We start from the raw sequence: 17,058 nt of genomic DNA, 5'->3' as shown, positions 1-17,058 counted from the left end.
TTAGATTGTTTTTTATATATAATTTTATCATCCATAATGTTTTTTTTCTAAAATTTTGATCGTCATTCTTTTCATTAGTATCTTTTTTTTTTACAAGTTTTTTAAATTGATATTTTTTTCATGATTTTGTCCTTCGAAGTTAAATTGGTTAGGAATTAAACTTCTTGATTGAACCAAGATAAAGGATTTCACGGGTTGCGAGTTTTGAGATTAGACTAGGTTTAAGATGTTTTTTCTGGTTAGTCCCTTGTTGAGCTAATGTTTTATTTTATTATTATTTACCTTCTTTTAAGAGTTTTAAAGATTAACGTGAGTTGACTTTTGGTTTTTTTTGTTATTTTTTTAGATTGGTTTATTTCAATTTAATCATTCAACATTTAATTTATTTGAAATTGGTCTTCCTACATTTTTGTTTTCTCATTTTTTTTTTCTATTGAGTTATCATAATAGTGTGGTCATGGTCACAGGGTTTGTTGATTAACCCAAGTTGACTTAGATGTTTTTTTGCTACAATAGGGTTAGTTTCAAGTTCATAATTAGAGTCACTAGTTTCAAAGGCAAATTGGCTTTTTTTATCCTAAAAAACCATTTATTTCAATTTCATCATTTAACATTTGATTTATTAGAAATTGATATTCATACTTTTTTTCTTTTTTTTCTAAGGGGTTATCCTGATCTTATATTCATAGTCGCAGTTTGTAGGGTAATCTGAGTTGACTCATATTTTTTTATTATTTTTTTAATTTGCATCCTTCAACATTAAATTATTTGATAATTAAACTTCATGATTTATTCAATTTACTTTCAAATGCAATCACCTTGGTATAACAATCAGGTCAAAGATTTTTCATCTTAATCTGGGTGGGCTTGAATTGAGTTTTTTTTTTATATTATTTTGAATTATAATTTTTTTTTTGAATTTTTGTCATTCAACATTTTATTTGTTAGAAATTGAGTTTCAATTTTTTTTTAAGTTATCGTGTTCTCATTTAATTTATTAAGATTTGACCCTCAAGTTTTTTTTTTCTTGTGTTTTTTTATGAGATTATCTTAATTCTATGCTGATAGTCATAAAATTTATGAATTAACTTGGTTTGACTGAGTTTTTTTTATTGTTTTTTGTTTTAATTTTTTTCAATTTTTCTTTTAAATATTAAGTTGTTTTATAATTTGGGTAGAGTCAGATTGTTTATTTTATGTTTTTCATTGTTATTTATTTATTTAGTATTATTGTATTTTTTTATTAAATTACTAATTAAACCAATAAGTAGAATTTTATTTTATTTTTTTAGTTTTTTATATTAAAAAAAATTACCCGGCCCAAGCAAAGTGTGGGACACAAATCTAATTTTACTCTATTTATGAAAGACTTTTCAATCTAATAAAATAAATAAATAAATAAATTAAATCAAATCAAATCTGCCTTCCAGCTTTGACCAGGAAAAGTCTCCTCTTCCGCGTTACACTTGTAGAAATAAAACGGTGTCTGTACCTTCTGCAAAGCGATTGTCATAAGAGACTCTCGCTCTCTCTCTCTCTCATATTTTTTGCTCTTTCAAAAAGGAAGAAGAAAAAATCCCAAATAAATATATAGAGGGTTCCTCGATCTCCTATTTCTCTTCAACAACAATGGACGCCATAGATTCCGTCGTCGATCCTCTCAGAGAATTCGCTAAAGATAGCGTCCGACTCGTCAAACGCTGCCACAAACCCGATCAAAAAGGTAATAACTTTTTTTTTAATTATTGGATTGTCGCAGTAAAAAAAATTAGGGATTTTGAAAATTCTGGTTTTATATTTTGTAGAATTCACGAAGGTGGCGACTCGTACTGCAATCGGATTCGTGGTTATGGGATTTGTTGGGTTCTTCGTGAAGTTGATTTTTATCCCAATTAATAACATCATCGTTGGTGCTTCTTAGGTAATGTTTCGATTTCAGTATCAATTTTTTGTTTTTATTGATAGAATTTTTAATTTTTTTTACTGTTTATTTTTTTGAGAGATTTGTTGATGATGATGCATGGCGGATTGATTGTTTTGATTTTTTAATCATGTAATGCAATTGGGATAATTATTATGAGGTTTATACTTGGTTAAATGGTGTTATTTTTAGAAAATAATGATTGAATCGAGAAGTTGTAGCAATTGGGATATCTTATAATCGAATTTAGTTCTATTGTCGATGAAGATTTAAGACCTGTTTGTGTTTTATACATAATTAACAAATTGAAAATTATTATGGTTTATGTCTGTATGGTTTGCACAATTAGATTGAGTTTGCTATGATTTGCAAGTAATGGTGTGGTTTGTTTAATTGTTCCTACTCTTGATTTTGATAATGGTTTTGATTATTTTCGTTTGCAATGTACTCGTGGCTGTGTCATTGTACATTGATACTTTTGGGGTCACTATTGAAAATTACTATAGCTTATGCATGTATCATTATTGATAATGGTTTGTTTAATTGTTCTTGCTCTTGATTTGATAATGGCTTTGATTATTTTCTTTGCTATGATGCAAGTTGTTTTGGTCTTTTTGTTATGCAGTATGTATAGAAATGCGGTCATGCCTCCATCTCTATAAACTTAATATTTTCTTGATTTTCCATGTTTATTTTGCCTTCTGGTTTTTAGAGAATGGTCATGTGGTTCTATTAGGCTTTATTTAAATTGTTTTGGAATTGTTTTTGAACAAAAGCTGATTTTACTTTCCTCTAAAATTGCAGGTGGTATGGATCATCAAGAGGCAATCTGATCAAAAACTTATCTTTAACGAGGAAGCTTAGCTTTTAGCTTGCTTAATTTTCTTTTTGATTTGTTTGCAATACTCCACAAACAAGGAAATTACCAATATCAAAACTTTTTATGATTCTTTTAGGCTCTGCATCTGTTTGTTTGTGATATTCCACAAACGAGGAAATTATCGATATCAAAACTCTTTATGATTCTTTTAAGCTCTGCGTCTGTTTGACCCTTTGTGTGATCTTATGCTCTTATGCCTTTCCTTATCGATGTTGTAGTGGATGAGAGTTAGTTGTCTCACCTCTTCTCTTCTAATATGTGGAGAGATTCAAGCTCATGTTTAAGTAGTCGGGAAAGAACTACACTACAATCATGGTCTCTTTTTGGTTCGCTTGTTTGTTGTCATGATCTGGACTTCTGTAACGTTAAATTTACAGCGTGGTACTTGCAATGCTCAGCCAAAAAAGTTTTTAAAAATATATGGGGACAATATTAGATATTAGATAATGAATACCCATTCTTAACATAGAATATGAACATCAAGAAATTCGATAAATGCTAGTTTATGATTTGTTAGTGTTTCAAAACAGGATATAAATATATTTGGTTGATGAAGATGAAAATATAACTTTTTTTTATATGAAAATAAGGTTGTATTGTTTAGTGATAGAAAACAAAGGAATGCTTGTACTCATCACCGAAACATATCCAAGATCATCTAGGATTTTATTGGAAAGATATCGAAAGTTTGTTTTATTTTATATATATATATATAAAACAAAAGGAATTCTTACACTCGTCACCAAAACATATCGAAGATCATCTGGGATTTTCCTGGCAGGAGCCTGCTTCAGGTGTAGTTTATCAGTTTGGATTTCGGCAATAGAAAGAAAGGAAAGGAAAAAAGAAAATCAGTTCCTGATGCTACTAGTAGAGTCCAAAAGGGCAGTAACCTTAAAGAAATTTTTTCATGAAGTGAAGAACCATTAGCGAGATCCCGGAGCCTCCCAGCTCCCAAGAACGCATGGGTACGCTTTCTTTATCTAGAAAATAGAAATTAATACAGGCCCAACCTATGCAAATTAAATTCAATTTTATTATCCAGAATTACAGCATTTCAACTCATAAATCTTATGGTGAAAAGCATGCAGTAATAAATATCAGCTCTCAGCTTCTATAGTAAACTTAACTATCTAAATTGTTTTTGTTTTATATATAATAATTAATTTATATTTTATTAAATAGTTAACAACCTTAAATATTTAAAAATTAACTAACCTCAGTAATTTTATTTTAAATATATCAATTTTCTTTGTATTATTTTTCTTACTTATATGTTTTGTTTATGATATTTGTATGTTTTCTATATAAAAAAAAAAGAGAGAAAAAACTGATCATTTCTCAAGCAATTCATTTAGTTTCTTAAAACTATGAAAACTAGTTATAAAAAAACTTCGAGGGAATGGTTTGATGGTTAAGAAGGCATGCTGTATTTCTTGATGGCACTACTTATTTTAGCGTTTAAAAAGTATTTTTAAAAAAATTTAAATTTTTAAAATTTTTTTGCATTAAATTAATATTTTTTTAGTGTTTTCAGATCATTTTGATATACTAATATCAAAAATAATTTTTAAAAAATAAAAAAAATATTATTTTGATGCATTTTCAAATGAAAAACACTTTAAAAAACAACAACAACTACACTCCGAACAGTTTGAAACATAGTTATTAAACCCAGACCAGCTCGGCAGGTTGACCCGGGACCCAGCTGACCCGGTGGCTAGACCGGTCCGGGTTTCATAAGTAACTGGCCGATGCAACAACCTGACAAAACCCGCCAAACCCATGACCGGGACGAAACCCGATTTTTTTCTTCAAATGTGATTTATGTCTTTCGGCTTCCCTTCTTATTTCTTCATGTTCTCTACAATGAGCTGCTGTTAGCAATGAAGACGAAGAGAGAGAGTCAGGAACGCTGCTATCTTTAGTAGCTGCTAATAGTTGGTCGAAAGAGAGATAGCTGGGTAAGGCTATCTATGAATCACTAGTCATTCTGGAATACATTGAAGAGACATGGTAGCAAACTTCTGGTTTTTAGACCAAATCTAGTAATGACAAGGTAATTGTATGGGTGCTATGCCGCTTCTAGAACAATCAATGCTTTTCATAAGGACCAATTCCTCGTCTTCCAATCAATTAGGTGGGGTGTGCTCTTGAAGGAGGGGAAAGAGCAAGAAGAAAGGGTGGCAGCTTGTTTTCACTTTTGGTAGAGATAGGGAAATTTTTAGGGATTTATGTGTGTTTTTTTTGTTTTTTTTAAATAATATAATATTTTTTAATATAAGAAAACAAATTTTAAAATATATATTTTTTAATTTTTTTAGATTAACCCGAGTTGATCCATATTAACTCATAAAACTTGAAACTGTTTTTTTTACCACGTCAATTTTCATAACAGGTTTAATAACTATGGTTTGAAATCTTATTGACAACAATTGAAGGGTTTTATTACATTTGTTTGAATGTCGAGATACACCCTTAGGATCATCAAACGATAGAACTTAGTCTTAAATGATGTGCAAGCTAGCCAGAAGAAAGCTGGCTCGAAAATATTATTTACTGTTAAACAAAAAAACACAGTACATAAATAATTAAGAAAAACTATGGGAAGACAAGTCATATTACAAAATGAAGAGAAATATTTAATGCATGCATCCAAGGTAAAAAAAAATAAATGATATATATATATATAACCCGGCGTTGGATTTTTGTCTCCAGGTTACAAAGGTCAATTTGGTCAGACTAGGTGGGCCCTTCTTGTCACCATGATTGGTGGGGTCTCCTAAAAAACAAGGGCGAGTCATGACTCATGAATGAATCCCGGGTAAGGAAAGAACCCCCCCCCCCCCCCTTTTTTCTTGGACTTCTTAGCCGACCCACAATTTTATCTTTTCTCCATTGTTTTTTTTTTACTTACTATTTTTTTTTTAAATTGATCTGAAAATAAAATAAAATAAAAGGAATTTTTGGTGCCAAATAAAAATTCTAGAGGATTTTAAGATTGACTACATATTTTTTCCATGTTTTATATTATGGTCCTCCCATTTTTTATTTTTTTTATTTCTACTATAGTTTAAAATTTTATCCCATGAACTAAGAGCACAAAAGAGTTAAATAACAAAATGAGATTGAAATTTAAAAAAAAAAAAATTTATTTTATTGTAAATATTAACATGAAAAAAGCCGAATTCTCTTAATATATTTTTTAATGGGTTTCTACATTTTTATATAACTCCATAGACATAAACCTTAGTACATTGAATATTATATATCAATAAAAGAAATTATTTAATCGTATAAGATATTAGTATAATGGTAAAATAAATTTAGATTTTTAATAAAATTTAATATCGAGTAAAATTCATTAAATTCTTTCTAATATTTAATGTTAATATAAATTGCTCTATTAAAATTATAGTTTTAAGAATGGGCTCGGCCTAGTGGATCGATTAGTGACTCGGCTAATTTGAGGCTAAAATCAAACCGAGTTAAAAAAAGATAAAAATAAATCTAGGTTGACCAGGCTAAAATCCTGGGTTGACCCGATAAGAGCTTGTCAAAAACTTAATTACGACTCGTTGATTATTTATTTATTTTTAACAAAACAATATCGTTTGGATTTATATAAAAAAACAATTTGATGTTGACTTGGTAATCCAATCTAAATCTCGTGACTAAAATTTTAGTCCGAGTTAATCACCGGGCCAAATTTAAAAATTTCAAATAAAATTAATATAAAAATGAATTTAACCTCTATTAATACATAAATTAATATTTCATTTAAATTGGACAGGAAAGCAAATTCCACTCTCTACTCTCCACCGTCCACAACCCTTTCAAACTTCCGACCTCTTTAAATCACTCGCAAGTCACACGATAGTATTCCTCTCGCTCTGCCAGAAACTCTCTCGACGTCCTCTGTCTCTCTCTATCTTCTGCCATGTCCAATATGGCGGCGGTAGCAGCAGCCCCCTCTACCTCCACTGCACCAATCTACAGACCCCCCTCCCCTTCCAAAGCCCCATTACCCATTTCCACACTCACACTCACCCTCCCTTCAACCTTTAACCACACAAAAACCCGCTCTCTCCACATCTCCAACTCCCTCTCCAAACCCATTTCTTCCACCGCAACAACTTCCTCCCCGACAACCGAGAAATTCTCATTTCCCAGATTTGCCCCTGATGAACCCCGAAAAGGCGCTGACATCCTCGTAGAAGCTCTCGAACGCGAAGGTGTAACTGATGTCTTCGCTTACCCTGGGGGGGCCTCCTTGGAGATTCACCAAGCTCTCACAAGATCTAATAAAATCCGAAATGTCTTACCGCGCCACGAGCAAGGAGGTGTCTTCGCTGCTGAAGGCTACGCTCGTGCTTCAGGCTTGCCTGGCGTTTGTATTGCAACGTCAGGTCCTGGCGCCACGAATCTTGTGAGTGGATTGGCTGACGCGCTGCTTGATAGCGTCCCAATAGTGGCCATTACTGGCCAGGTTCCGCGGCGAATGATAGGCACTGATGCGTTTCAAGAAACACCAATTGTTGAGGTAACAAGGTCCATTACCAAACATAATTATTTGGTTCTTGATGTTGATGATATTCCTAGGATTATTAAGGAAGCTTTCTTTTTGGCTTCCTCGGGCAGGCCTGGCCCTGTTTTGATTGATGTTCCAAAGGATATACAGCAGCAATTGGCTGTTCCTAATTGGGATGTGCCTATGAAGTTGCCTGGTTACCTGTCGAGGTTGCCAAGGAATCCGAATGAGTTGCATTTACAGCAGATCGTGAGATTGATTTCGGAGAGTAAGAAGCCAGTTTTGTATGTGGGTGGAGGGTGTTTGAATTCGAGTGAGGAGTTGAGGAGGTTTGTTGAGTTGACGGGGATTCCTGTCGCGAGTACTTTGATGGGTCTAGGTGCATTCCCTGTAGGGGATGAGCTGTCTTTGCAAATGCTTGGTATGCATGGAACAGTGTATGCGAATTATGCTGTGGATAAGAGTGATTTGCTGCTTGCTTTTGGTGTGAGGTTTGATGATCGTGTGACAGGAAAGCTTGAGGCTTTTGCAAGTAGGGCAAAAATTGTGCATATTGATATTGATTCGGCTGAGATTGGGAAGAACAAGCAGCCTCATGTGTCGGTTTGTGGGGATGTCAAGGTGGCTTTACAAAGGATTAACAAGATTTTGGAGAGCAGAGGTGCTAGAGCGAAAATGGACTTTTGGAGAAGCAATTCCTCCTCAGTATGGAGAGAGGAGTTGAATGAGCAGAAAGTGAAGTATCCATTGAGCTTTAAGACTTTTGGAGAAGCAATTCCTCCTCAGTATGCGATTCAGGTTCTTGATGAGTTGACTGATGGGAATGCGATTATAAGTACTGGGGTTGGGCAGCATCAAATGTGGGCTGCTCAGTTTTACAAGTATAAGAGACCAAGGCAGTGGTTGACATCAGGGGGGTTGGGGGCGATGGGTTTTGGATTGCCTGCTGCTATTGGAGCTGCTGTTGCGAATCCTGATTCCATTGTTGTGGACATTGATGGTGATGGAAGCTTCATTATGAATATCCAAGAGTTAGCCACTATTCGTGTGGAGAATCTCCCTGTCAAGATAATGCTTCTGAACAATCAGCATTTGGGCATGGTGGTCCAGTGGGAGGATCGATTCTACAAAGCTAACCGGGCTCACACATATTTGGGGAATCCATCGAACGAGTCTGAGATTTTCCCCAATATGTTGAAGTTTGCAGAAGCTTGTGGAATACCTGCTGCCCGCATCACGAGAAAGGATGATCTTAGAGCAGCAATTCAAAAAATGTTGAACACTCCCGGGCCATACTTATTGGATGTGATTGTGCCCCACCAAGAACATGTCTTGCCTATGATCCCAAGTGGAGGGGCTTTTAAAGATGTGATAACTGAGGGTGATGGAAGAACGAAGTACTGATCTTCCTCTGCAACAGATATGTTTTCAAAAAATTATATGAATGTTCTGTGTTATTCCACGCTGTGTCTGTTATGTGGACCTATATTTGAATCTTGTGTTGAGATTTTATATATTAAATAAAGGGGCACTTTTCAATGAGCTTGTGCATATGTAGGCTAGTCATATGATGTATTGCAGGGCTAGAATGGCTAGGTTGCATAAAATGAGTTGTCTTGCAGGAGAAAAAAAGGAAAATTTGAAGATATCAGGGTGCTAGTTGTGTATCCGATTCGCCAATAATTCGTGCAAAGGTGTTAGCTTGCCGTCTTGGAAAAACAAGAAGGGCTTCGGAGGATGATAGGATTTCTCTTGATTCTCCTGAATTGCTTGTTAGTGCAAATTTAGTCGTGTTTTGATTCATTCATGGTTTTGGGCTGTGACTTTTTACTCCATGATATTGTGACAGTTCAAGTTTATGAAAGTCGTTTAGGAGTTGCTTCTGCAGAACGGTCCACAACGTTTGTCTTCTTAGATGCTGCAAATGGGTCTCTCTAAGATCAACTAAATATATTTATTTGATTACATATTTCAGTGTGGGGCCTGGCATTTTGGTACAAGAATCAATACATAGATTCTTATTACAAAACTAGATTACTATTACACTGATCAAATCATTTTTTTTAGCTAAAAAATTATATATATACTCCTAAAGTGTTTGTTTTCTAGCAATTATGAATTCAAAATTCAATGTACATTGGGAAACTCTTTTTCTCCGAATAATGAGAACGTAATATTTTGAATAATAATTTTTTTAAAAATTACTTAAATAGATCTGTATTATTTTAAAATAACTTATTAAATTTACGATCAAAGTCAGACGATGATAATCTTATAAAAAACAAGTTGAAATAAATTATGATGCTAAATCTTCAATTAATAAAATATTGAATGATAAAATAAAAAAAATTAATTTTAAAAAAAATAATAAATTAAAAAAAATAACAAAAAAAACTCGAGTTAAAATGAAAAACCTGTGATCCAGACTATGTTATTAAGATAACCTCATAAAAAACAAAAAAAAATTAGTAGATGAATTCTCAAACAATATAATGCTGAATACTAAAATTAAAAAATAAAATTAATTAAAAAAAATAAAAAACTGAGTCAACTCAAATTAATCTACCAAATTTATAACCCGAGTTATAATATCAAGATAAAATAATAGTAAACAAACCAAAAATAATTTAGAAATATAATTCATATTCAACTTAATATAAAAAGATTAAAATAAATTAAAACTAAATCCAGCCAATGTTGACATCCAAAAACAAATGAAGACAACTTCGTAATTTTAGAGAGAGTTATGTGCGAAAATCAAGAGAATAAAAAAGAAAAGAGAGAGAAGAAGAAAGAAAGGAAATGGGGCCGTACAAGCCGAACTTGACATCCTCTATGTATACACGCTATTTTTCAAGGAAGATGATACACTGTGGAAGGTGTGATGTTGGGTTATACACTGTGTGATGAGTTCGTACATGGTGTGTGATGGTGGATTATGTATATGGTGTAATGGGTCATGAAATGGTATGAAAGTTACTAATTAAATCATTATGTGTGTGTGTGAATATGTTTGATTTTATCACTGTTGGATATATTATATTGGTTAATCACTAAGTTGTTGACACTCATCATTTTCCGCAATTATTTTCTTTGAGGCTTATAGATTTAAAAGCTGGGAAAAATCACTTGGCGGCTAGGAGTTATATATTAATTTGTTCTCGTTTGCCGTTTGTCTCTCTTGGAAACTTTCTTTTGGTTTTTCATATTGGGAATTGTGTATAAACATGATGTAAGGCTCTGTAATTACAATAGATTTGGATTGTGATTTGAGTTGTTGTTTAGAGATCATGATATTTTGTATATGTATATATGAGTTATATGAATTTCTTGTTTGAGAAATGTTATAGTTTGAGCCATGGTTTTGTCTAGTAATTATGAGAGCATTGAGTTTGCCAAATTTTGAAATGTTCTTGTTGATTCGTACATATTCTACATGAGTATTATGTGAAATGATGTCTTTAGAATCATTTTCTTTGTAATTATGTATTTCATACAGGTTTAAAATTTAAAAAAAAAAAAAACCATGTCATTAGTTGCCTTACGTGCCAAAGAAGTTAAAAAGGACAAGTCTATTGATCATTTTCAAGAAGGAACCCAGGTCAAAAGTCCACAGAAAAATCTGTACAGGAAGTGGAAGTGGAAAGATCTTGAAAAGAACAAACAAAGGATGAGGAACAAGAAGAAAACTCTAGTGGAGGTATATCATTGGATGTTTTGGCTGAAGGATTTTATGGAGTAACTCAAGTTGTGCAGAAATTAGCTCATATTGTGGCTAAACAAAAGAAATAAGGGGATCAAGCTGCTCATTTGAACCCCCCGCAAGTTCAAGGTACTGACCTGATCAGTTTTCTCAAGCTAGATCCTCCAAGTTTTGATGGCGGTGATTTTCTTCTGTCTTTCTTGGAAACTTTCTTTTGGTTTTCTATATTATGAATTGTGTATATACATGATGCAAAGCTCTGAAATTACAGTAGATTTGGGTTGTGATTTGAGTTGTTGTTCAGAGATCATAATATCTTGTACACACACACACAACACAAGATATCAGCACCTTTTGGTTGACATTAAGACAGGAGAGGTCGAGATCCCTGAATTAATGAAAATCATGGCAATAGTGTAATAAATATCGAGTCTTGATAATTTTTATATTCCTAACATTCTGTTCCTTGTCCTTTCTTTCTTTCTTTTGTTTTTTTTGTGGAAATTTTGGGACTAAAAGATCTGTTAAGCTAATATTAGGTCAAAGAGGCGGTGTGATTGTCCTTTATAGGAAATGGCTAAGGAAGCTTCAAACGTGTTGCTGGTCTAACTCTCTGTAGTAAAAACGGAAAGAGCCAGCTGACAGAAGCAGGACTGGTTTTCCGAGGTAGGGGTGTGCTTGTTTTGACCACCTACTATGTCCTGTTTATACATTGGTACGTGTATGTTTCACGTTCTGTTTGTACAATGGGACCTGTATGTTTCATGTGTGTTCTTGTAGGTCAATAAAATTTAACGTGGGTTTAGTTTCTTTGAAAAGGTCCAAATATTTGAACTTCAGTGTGTAGATAACCTGCCTCCAGCTATGTTTGAAAGAGGAAAATGTCTCAGGGGTGGGGTGCTGGTACCGTATCTGCACTGGCTGATTTACAGGACATTTTGTTTCTGGAAAGGCATGAATTGCCGTGATGGTACAAGTATAGTTTTTGACTGTCCAGCTGTGCGCAGCAGTCTAGGCATGTCTGCACTGAGTTCTGAGCTTGGGAGTGGGGTTGGTTCTTCAGCAGTTTGATGATGTTATTGGCATGACAGGCCAGTTTGATTCTCAAGATGGTGTTGATCTGGGCTCTAGTTTTGATGATTCCACATCTTTCGTGGTTTCAAAGAGATCAGACAGATACAGAGGATAGTCATATTTTTCAGAGAAATTCTTTGATTGGTCATATTTTTCAAGCGAGGATTGCGAGAAGAAACGATCGTCATCGAAATCTTCGATCGCTACAGACCAGGCACATAATCTTGATGCTTTCTGATCTTTTGATATAGGGATTGTAAGAATCAAGTACTCTCTAGGTTGGCTTTGTCAGATTCATAACCATAGAGTGAATGTGATTTGACACCAGCACAACAGTTTGCATTAGTGCTGGGAATTTTGAGGGGGGAAAAAAGCATTTTTGGAACACATTCAATGAAATGGTGGTAAGAAGTGTCAAGTAAATACAAGCAAGCTTCAATGGGAAATGGAATTTCAGTAAAACCATAGCATAACAATCCTGGAACAATAAATGGCAAGCATGACAGTCGGCTAGTTTATGCATGGGCATAATTAAAAGATGAAGAAGACAATAAAGGACTGGGAGTTGTGGTAGTGAAAGGGGGACTTGAAGAAGAAAGGCCATGCGTAGTTGAATACAAAGCAGTACGCATTTGTGAACAAAACTTAGAGAAATCCAAAGAAATCAAGTGGCAGCACAAAGAAAGAAGCATGGGGATTGTAGAGAGTTTTGACACAGGATGGGCATTTGTGCCTGCATTTTTTCTTTGGACCTTCCTGAAAAAAAAGCTCAAGTATTTTTTTTCCATTATAGAAATTTTAGTTTTGGTGTTGTGGACTTTTTTTAGATGCTTCCGCCTCCGAAGAGTGAAGGTTATTCAATGATATCTAGGATTATTCGTCGAGTGAAGGATAAGGATAATTCAATGACAGGTTATAATTAACGAAATCAGATTACCGATTTCAGACACCAAGGTGAAAACATGTATTGACTTTGCTTAATTAACCAGTCCAAGCATGCTCAAAAATCACAAACAAAAACCTCTTCTTAATCTTTGAGCTAAGAAGAAGCTGTTGTTGTATCAAAAGATCTCTTCCTAACAAGAAGGCATGTGATTGTTGAAGGATTAGTAGGGGTATTGTCAGGGCTGCACAGCACAAAGTCAGGTCTGTGAAGTGCAAGATTCAACCTATCCTTTCCCACAACAAGTGCAGTTGCGTCCAGCAGAACATGCCATGAGTTCCGATGGGCTTCTGATACCCAATGCATCGAATAACGAGTTCCATGCACATCAGCTGGGTATGAGAATAGCCCCTTAGGGCTGTGCTTACACTTCCTTCTAAAATACTGGCTGAGCTGTGATCCCTTGATTCTCAAATCCAACCAACTCTCTGGTGTCGGGATCACTTTTGATTCCTTGTAACTGGCGAATTCCTTTACATAATCCATTTCTTCCCCGATAGCAGTCATGTAGAATTTCCCTCTGAAGAAAGGGTAGCTCTCCCCTACTAACATCATTGCATCTTTGTAGTTTTGAGTGAACAGGACAAGATACTCATTATCGAGTAATCCACAGTGCCTCAGAACTTTGTGCTGAGCTTGAATTTCAGGTATTGATACGAAACTCCCTGGAAATGAGGATTTCTCTGTGAGAATATCAAGCAGTCTTGATGGCTCTAACTGGGTTCTATCCAAGTCAGGGTGATTGCTTCCCATGGATGGTATGGAGACCTCTCTCGGACTAGCCCTTGGTGACTTATTCTTGTCGTCAGGTGAAGGCTCTGAAATCTCCTCGTTGATACAAAGAGTAGATAGATCAACCTTCTCTCCGATAAAGCCAGCGTATTGGGGGTATTTCGCCAAGACATACTGCTCAACATATTGCATTTCTGTTGTTGTTATCGGACCTGACCATCTGAGGTCAAGACCACGAATTGTTGATATGGCTTCTGCCAAGATATGTGCAGGAACTACGGTATGTGCTTTCTGTTTTCATCCCAAATTTAATCATAAAACCAAAACTAGTTAGATAGTTATGCATTACAACCCTACAAAAACATAATCTAGATTGTTTAGAGATTGAAATATACCTTCACAACCATACTGCTTGGTCTGCTATTTTCGACTCCAGGTTTGGTTATAGATGCAAGAAGAGATTTTTTCTTTTGACCTTCCATCCTGGCCTAGTTTTTTGTCAACCTTAATTAGAATTCCTGAACATTTTTTGTGGTTAGACAACTTGTTACAGAGTACAAGTTACTTACCTTAGATCCTGCACTGTAAAGAACCTCTCCTTCATTGTTCCTACCCATGGGATTGGGGGGGTTGGGAGACAAAAACACCACAGGGAATTTAATTACTGCTGTACGTATCAGTAAGAAAAAATTATGAAAGAAAGAGATTCATGGGAAGAAAGGACCAAGGGAGCCTAAGAATGAGAAACCAAAGAAGTCAAACCCTCTGAGAACAAAAAAGGAAGTGAGTAGGAGCATAAAAGAAACCGAAAGTGACCACAGTGGGAAAAGGAGCTAGTAGGGGATTTGGTGGAGAAGAAATTAGAGGCAGCTCTGAAGAGAAGACCAAGCCAAACTGACTAAAACATTTCTTGTTGCAAGCTTGGATATGAATGTCAGCTATTAAAGAAAATAAAAATAAGTCACGATAACGAAAGGCATGCTGACAATGACAAGAGCAATGTTCTCAAAACTGGTAACCATCAACAGTTGATGGTTTCTAGTTTGTATTCTAACCATGGTTTTTTAATCTTATAAAAGATTAGTATATGCCATATGATCATTAGTTAATATGAGTATTTAGCATATAGTAAACCTTGATTATACCTTTAATTTAGCTCGACTTCCACGCCTCTATCAATCCGACTCGAGGATAAATAGTCAGAAGGGAGAAAAAAAAACTTAATTCTCAAATGATATTAGAGTGGCAACAAACGGCAAAAATATATTCAATTGGGATGAAACATCAGCCTCTAAATTTTTAAATATTCAATGGAAAGCGACCATTTAAGAACCATTAGTTAACAAGGAAGGACTTGGTTGTGTTGAACTACACGAGTTCTTTGGTGTGAAGGCAGGCCCTAAACCTAAGAACTTGTTTCGAAGCCAAGCTTGTTGTAATTTGTAAATCAGCAGAGGGATTGTAGCTGAGTTCTATAAAAGTTTCTGATGAACCTCTTCAGAACTTGGCATTGTTTAACAACAACGTTTTTTAATGGCAGGTAGCTATCCTAATTCCTGAGGGCGATAATATGATTAGAAATCGGTATGTTAACATTAAGCAGCAATGTGAGCATATTGATATCAGCCAAGTTACTGTCGGCAGTAGTCTTCTGCTACTGCTCCAGGTGCCAGTCAGCTAAGCCACATCCTGTGCTCGTATATGGATTAAATGAATAACTGTTCTAGAAAATTGCAGGATCTTGGAGGCCCTTCTAGACATGGTGCTGGAGAAACCAAGAACAAGGTTTATTCCAATCCGGTATAGAAGTAGAACATGCCGCCCTTAGATGCCTGAAAGGAATACTTCCATAGAGACAAAGTACTAAGAAAAGCTTATTATAATTTGCAAATTGAGCTTAAGATAATATATAGATGCATCTCCTCGAATTGCATGATTATACTTGAAATCAGTGGAAAATGTTGTGCTTCCAGGCTAGCCGAGATTTGCTGCCATATGCGCAGTCCCCCGTTTCTGTTGAAGAATACCACTGAAGAAAAATTAAATATTACAATACTCTCTTCATTCCATTTGACTCCATGCATATTTAATGAATCCTTAAGCAGTTCATCTTCCCAGATATTGAGTTATTTAGAATATGACTTTTCTCGAAGTTTAGCTTGAAAAGGACTGCAAGACTTAAACAAATTCCCCCTCCCCACTCTCTTTCCCTTCGAATTTTCTAACCATTGTTGTTTGCTTTTCCACCTTGAGCTTGAAGGCGACAATTTTTTTTTATACCATGCAGTGAGATGTGTTAAAATTGATAAATACTAACAATGATTATAGTGGGCATCAGTTCCAATCAACGTCTTTCAGTCTCTTCAACCGAAATACAGTAATTTTCTCTCTCATCTTTCCTATCAGATAGTGAAAAAATAAAAAATAAAAAATAAATAAACTTTAAGAGCATAATAAAGTTTGCTTCTGAAATTCAAATTAGATATTATATTTCTCCATATTTTTCACTTCGATCCCATCATAGAATTTTTTTAATCCTCAACAAATTTTGACAAAATAGTTTACTAGCTATTAATTAATTTATAAAAGAATGTAATTGAAAGAAAAAATAAAAACATAAAACAATTGCTAAGGTGATTATCCTAGGCATTTTTAGTACATATTACTAGCTATTTGACTTATATTTGTTTTTCAACAAAAAGAAAATGAAATGCAAGTATAAAATACTTTTTTTTTTTTGCACAGTGATTTCCTGGCAGCGTTTAAAGATTTGTTAATAAATAATGACTAGGTTGTGATATGTTGGCATCGAATTGACAAGTTAGAATTTGGCATACAAAAAGCACACATCCTATTTTCACCGGCCTTCACATGAACGAACAACCTAATATATACAAAATCATTGGTGCGTCCCACAAAGTCAAAATTGATTAGAAAAAAAAACCATCTAAATAGTAGTTCAATGGTAAAAATTTAGGATCAAAAGGTTTGCTTCTTCTGTAGTTTCAAGTTCGAACCTTATAATTGCTCATATGATGGACACTGAAGGCTTACATAATCGTTAACTTCAAGGCCCGTGAAATTAGTCGAGGTACACGCAAGCTAACCCGAACACCCATGTTAAACTAAAAAAAAAAATTGATTTAAAAAAACCCTCCAACAAATTAGTAACTACACCTTTGCCTCCTTCAATCTCACTCATATCAAGCACCAAACGAGCCCAAATAGAGAAAAGTGACAAAGATGAGTCTTTGAACCAGCATCATACAACTTT

At 34.5% G+C, this 17,058-nt stretch overlaps 3 protein-coding genes across 3 annotated transcripts; 2 read left to right on the top strand and 1 right to left on the bottom strand.

Moving 5' to 3' along the window:
- Nucleotides 1–1,483: 1,483 nt before the first annotated feature.
- On the top strand, nucleotides 1,484–2,953 carry LOC133678268 (protein transport protein Sec61 subunit gamma-1). The gene is made up of 3 exons (XM_062100540.1): nucleotides 1,484–1,723; nucleotides 1,806–1,921; nucleotides 2,726–2,953. The coding sequence occupies exons 1-2, from the start codon at nucleotides 1,630–1,632 to the stop codon at nucleotides 1,919–1,921; spliced, it is 210 nt and encodes a 69-aa protein (XP_061956524.1). The 5' UTR covers nucleotides 1,484–1,629; the 3' UTR covers nucleotides 2,726–2,953.
- Nucleotides 2,954–6,619: 3,666 nt separating this feature from the next.
- LOC133678613 (acetolactate synthase 2, chloroplastic-like) lies at nucleotides 6,620–8,871 on the top strand. Its single transcript, XM_062100990.1, has one exon. It carries the CDS (start codon nucleotides 6,742–6,744, stop codon nucleotides 8,734–8,736), a length of 1,995 nt encoding a protein of 664 aa, XP_061956974.1. The 5' UTR covers nucleotides 6,620–6,741; the 3' UTR covers nucleotides 8,737–8,871.
- A 4,193-nt stretch (nucleotides 8,872–13,064) lies between these two features.
- LOC133678508 (uncharacterized) lies at nucleotides 13,065–14,625 on the bottom strand. The gene is made up of 3 exons (XM_062100822.1): nucleotides 14,336–14,625; nucleotides 14,180–14,272; nucleotides 13,065–14,075 (listed from the first exon to the last, which is right to left on the bottom strand). The coding sequence occupies exons 1-3, from the start codon at nucleotides 14,399–14,401 to the stop codon at nucleotides 13,149–13,151; spliced, it is 1,086 nt and encodes a 361-aa protein (XP_061956806.1). The 5' UTR covers nucleotides 14,402–14,625; the 3' UTR covers nucleotides 13,065–13,148.
- Nucleotides 14,626–17,058: the final 2,433 nt, after the last annotated feature.

This window comes from Populus nigra, chromosome 18 (assembly GCF_951802175.1).
Source record: "Populus nigra chromosome 18, ddPopNigr1.1, whole genome shotgun sequence".
NCBI lineage: Eukaryota > Viridiplantae > Streptophyta > Magnoliopsida > Malpighiales > Salicaceae > Populus > Populus nigra.
The sequence above is the reverse complement of the archived record's forward strand: the minus strand, read 5'-3'. Positions and strand labels throughout refer to the sequence as shown.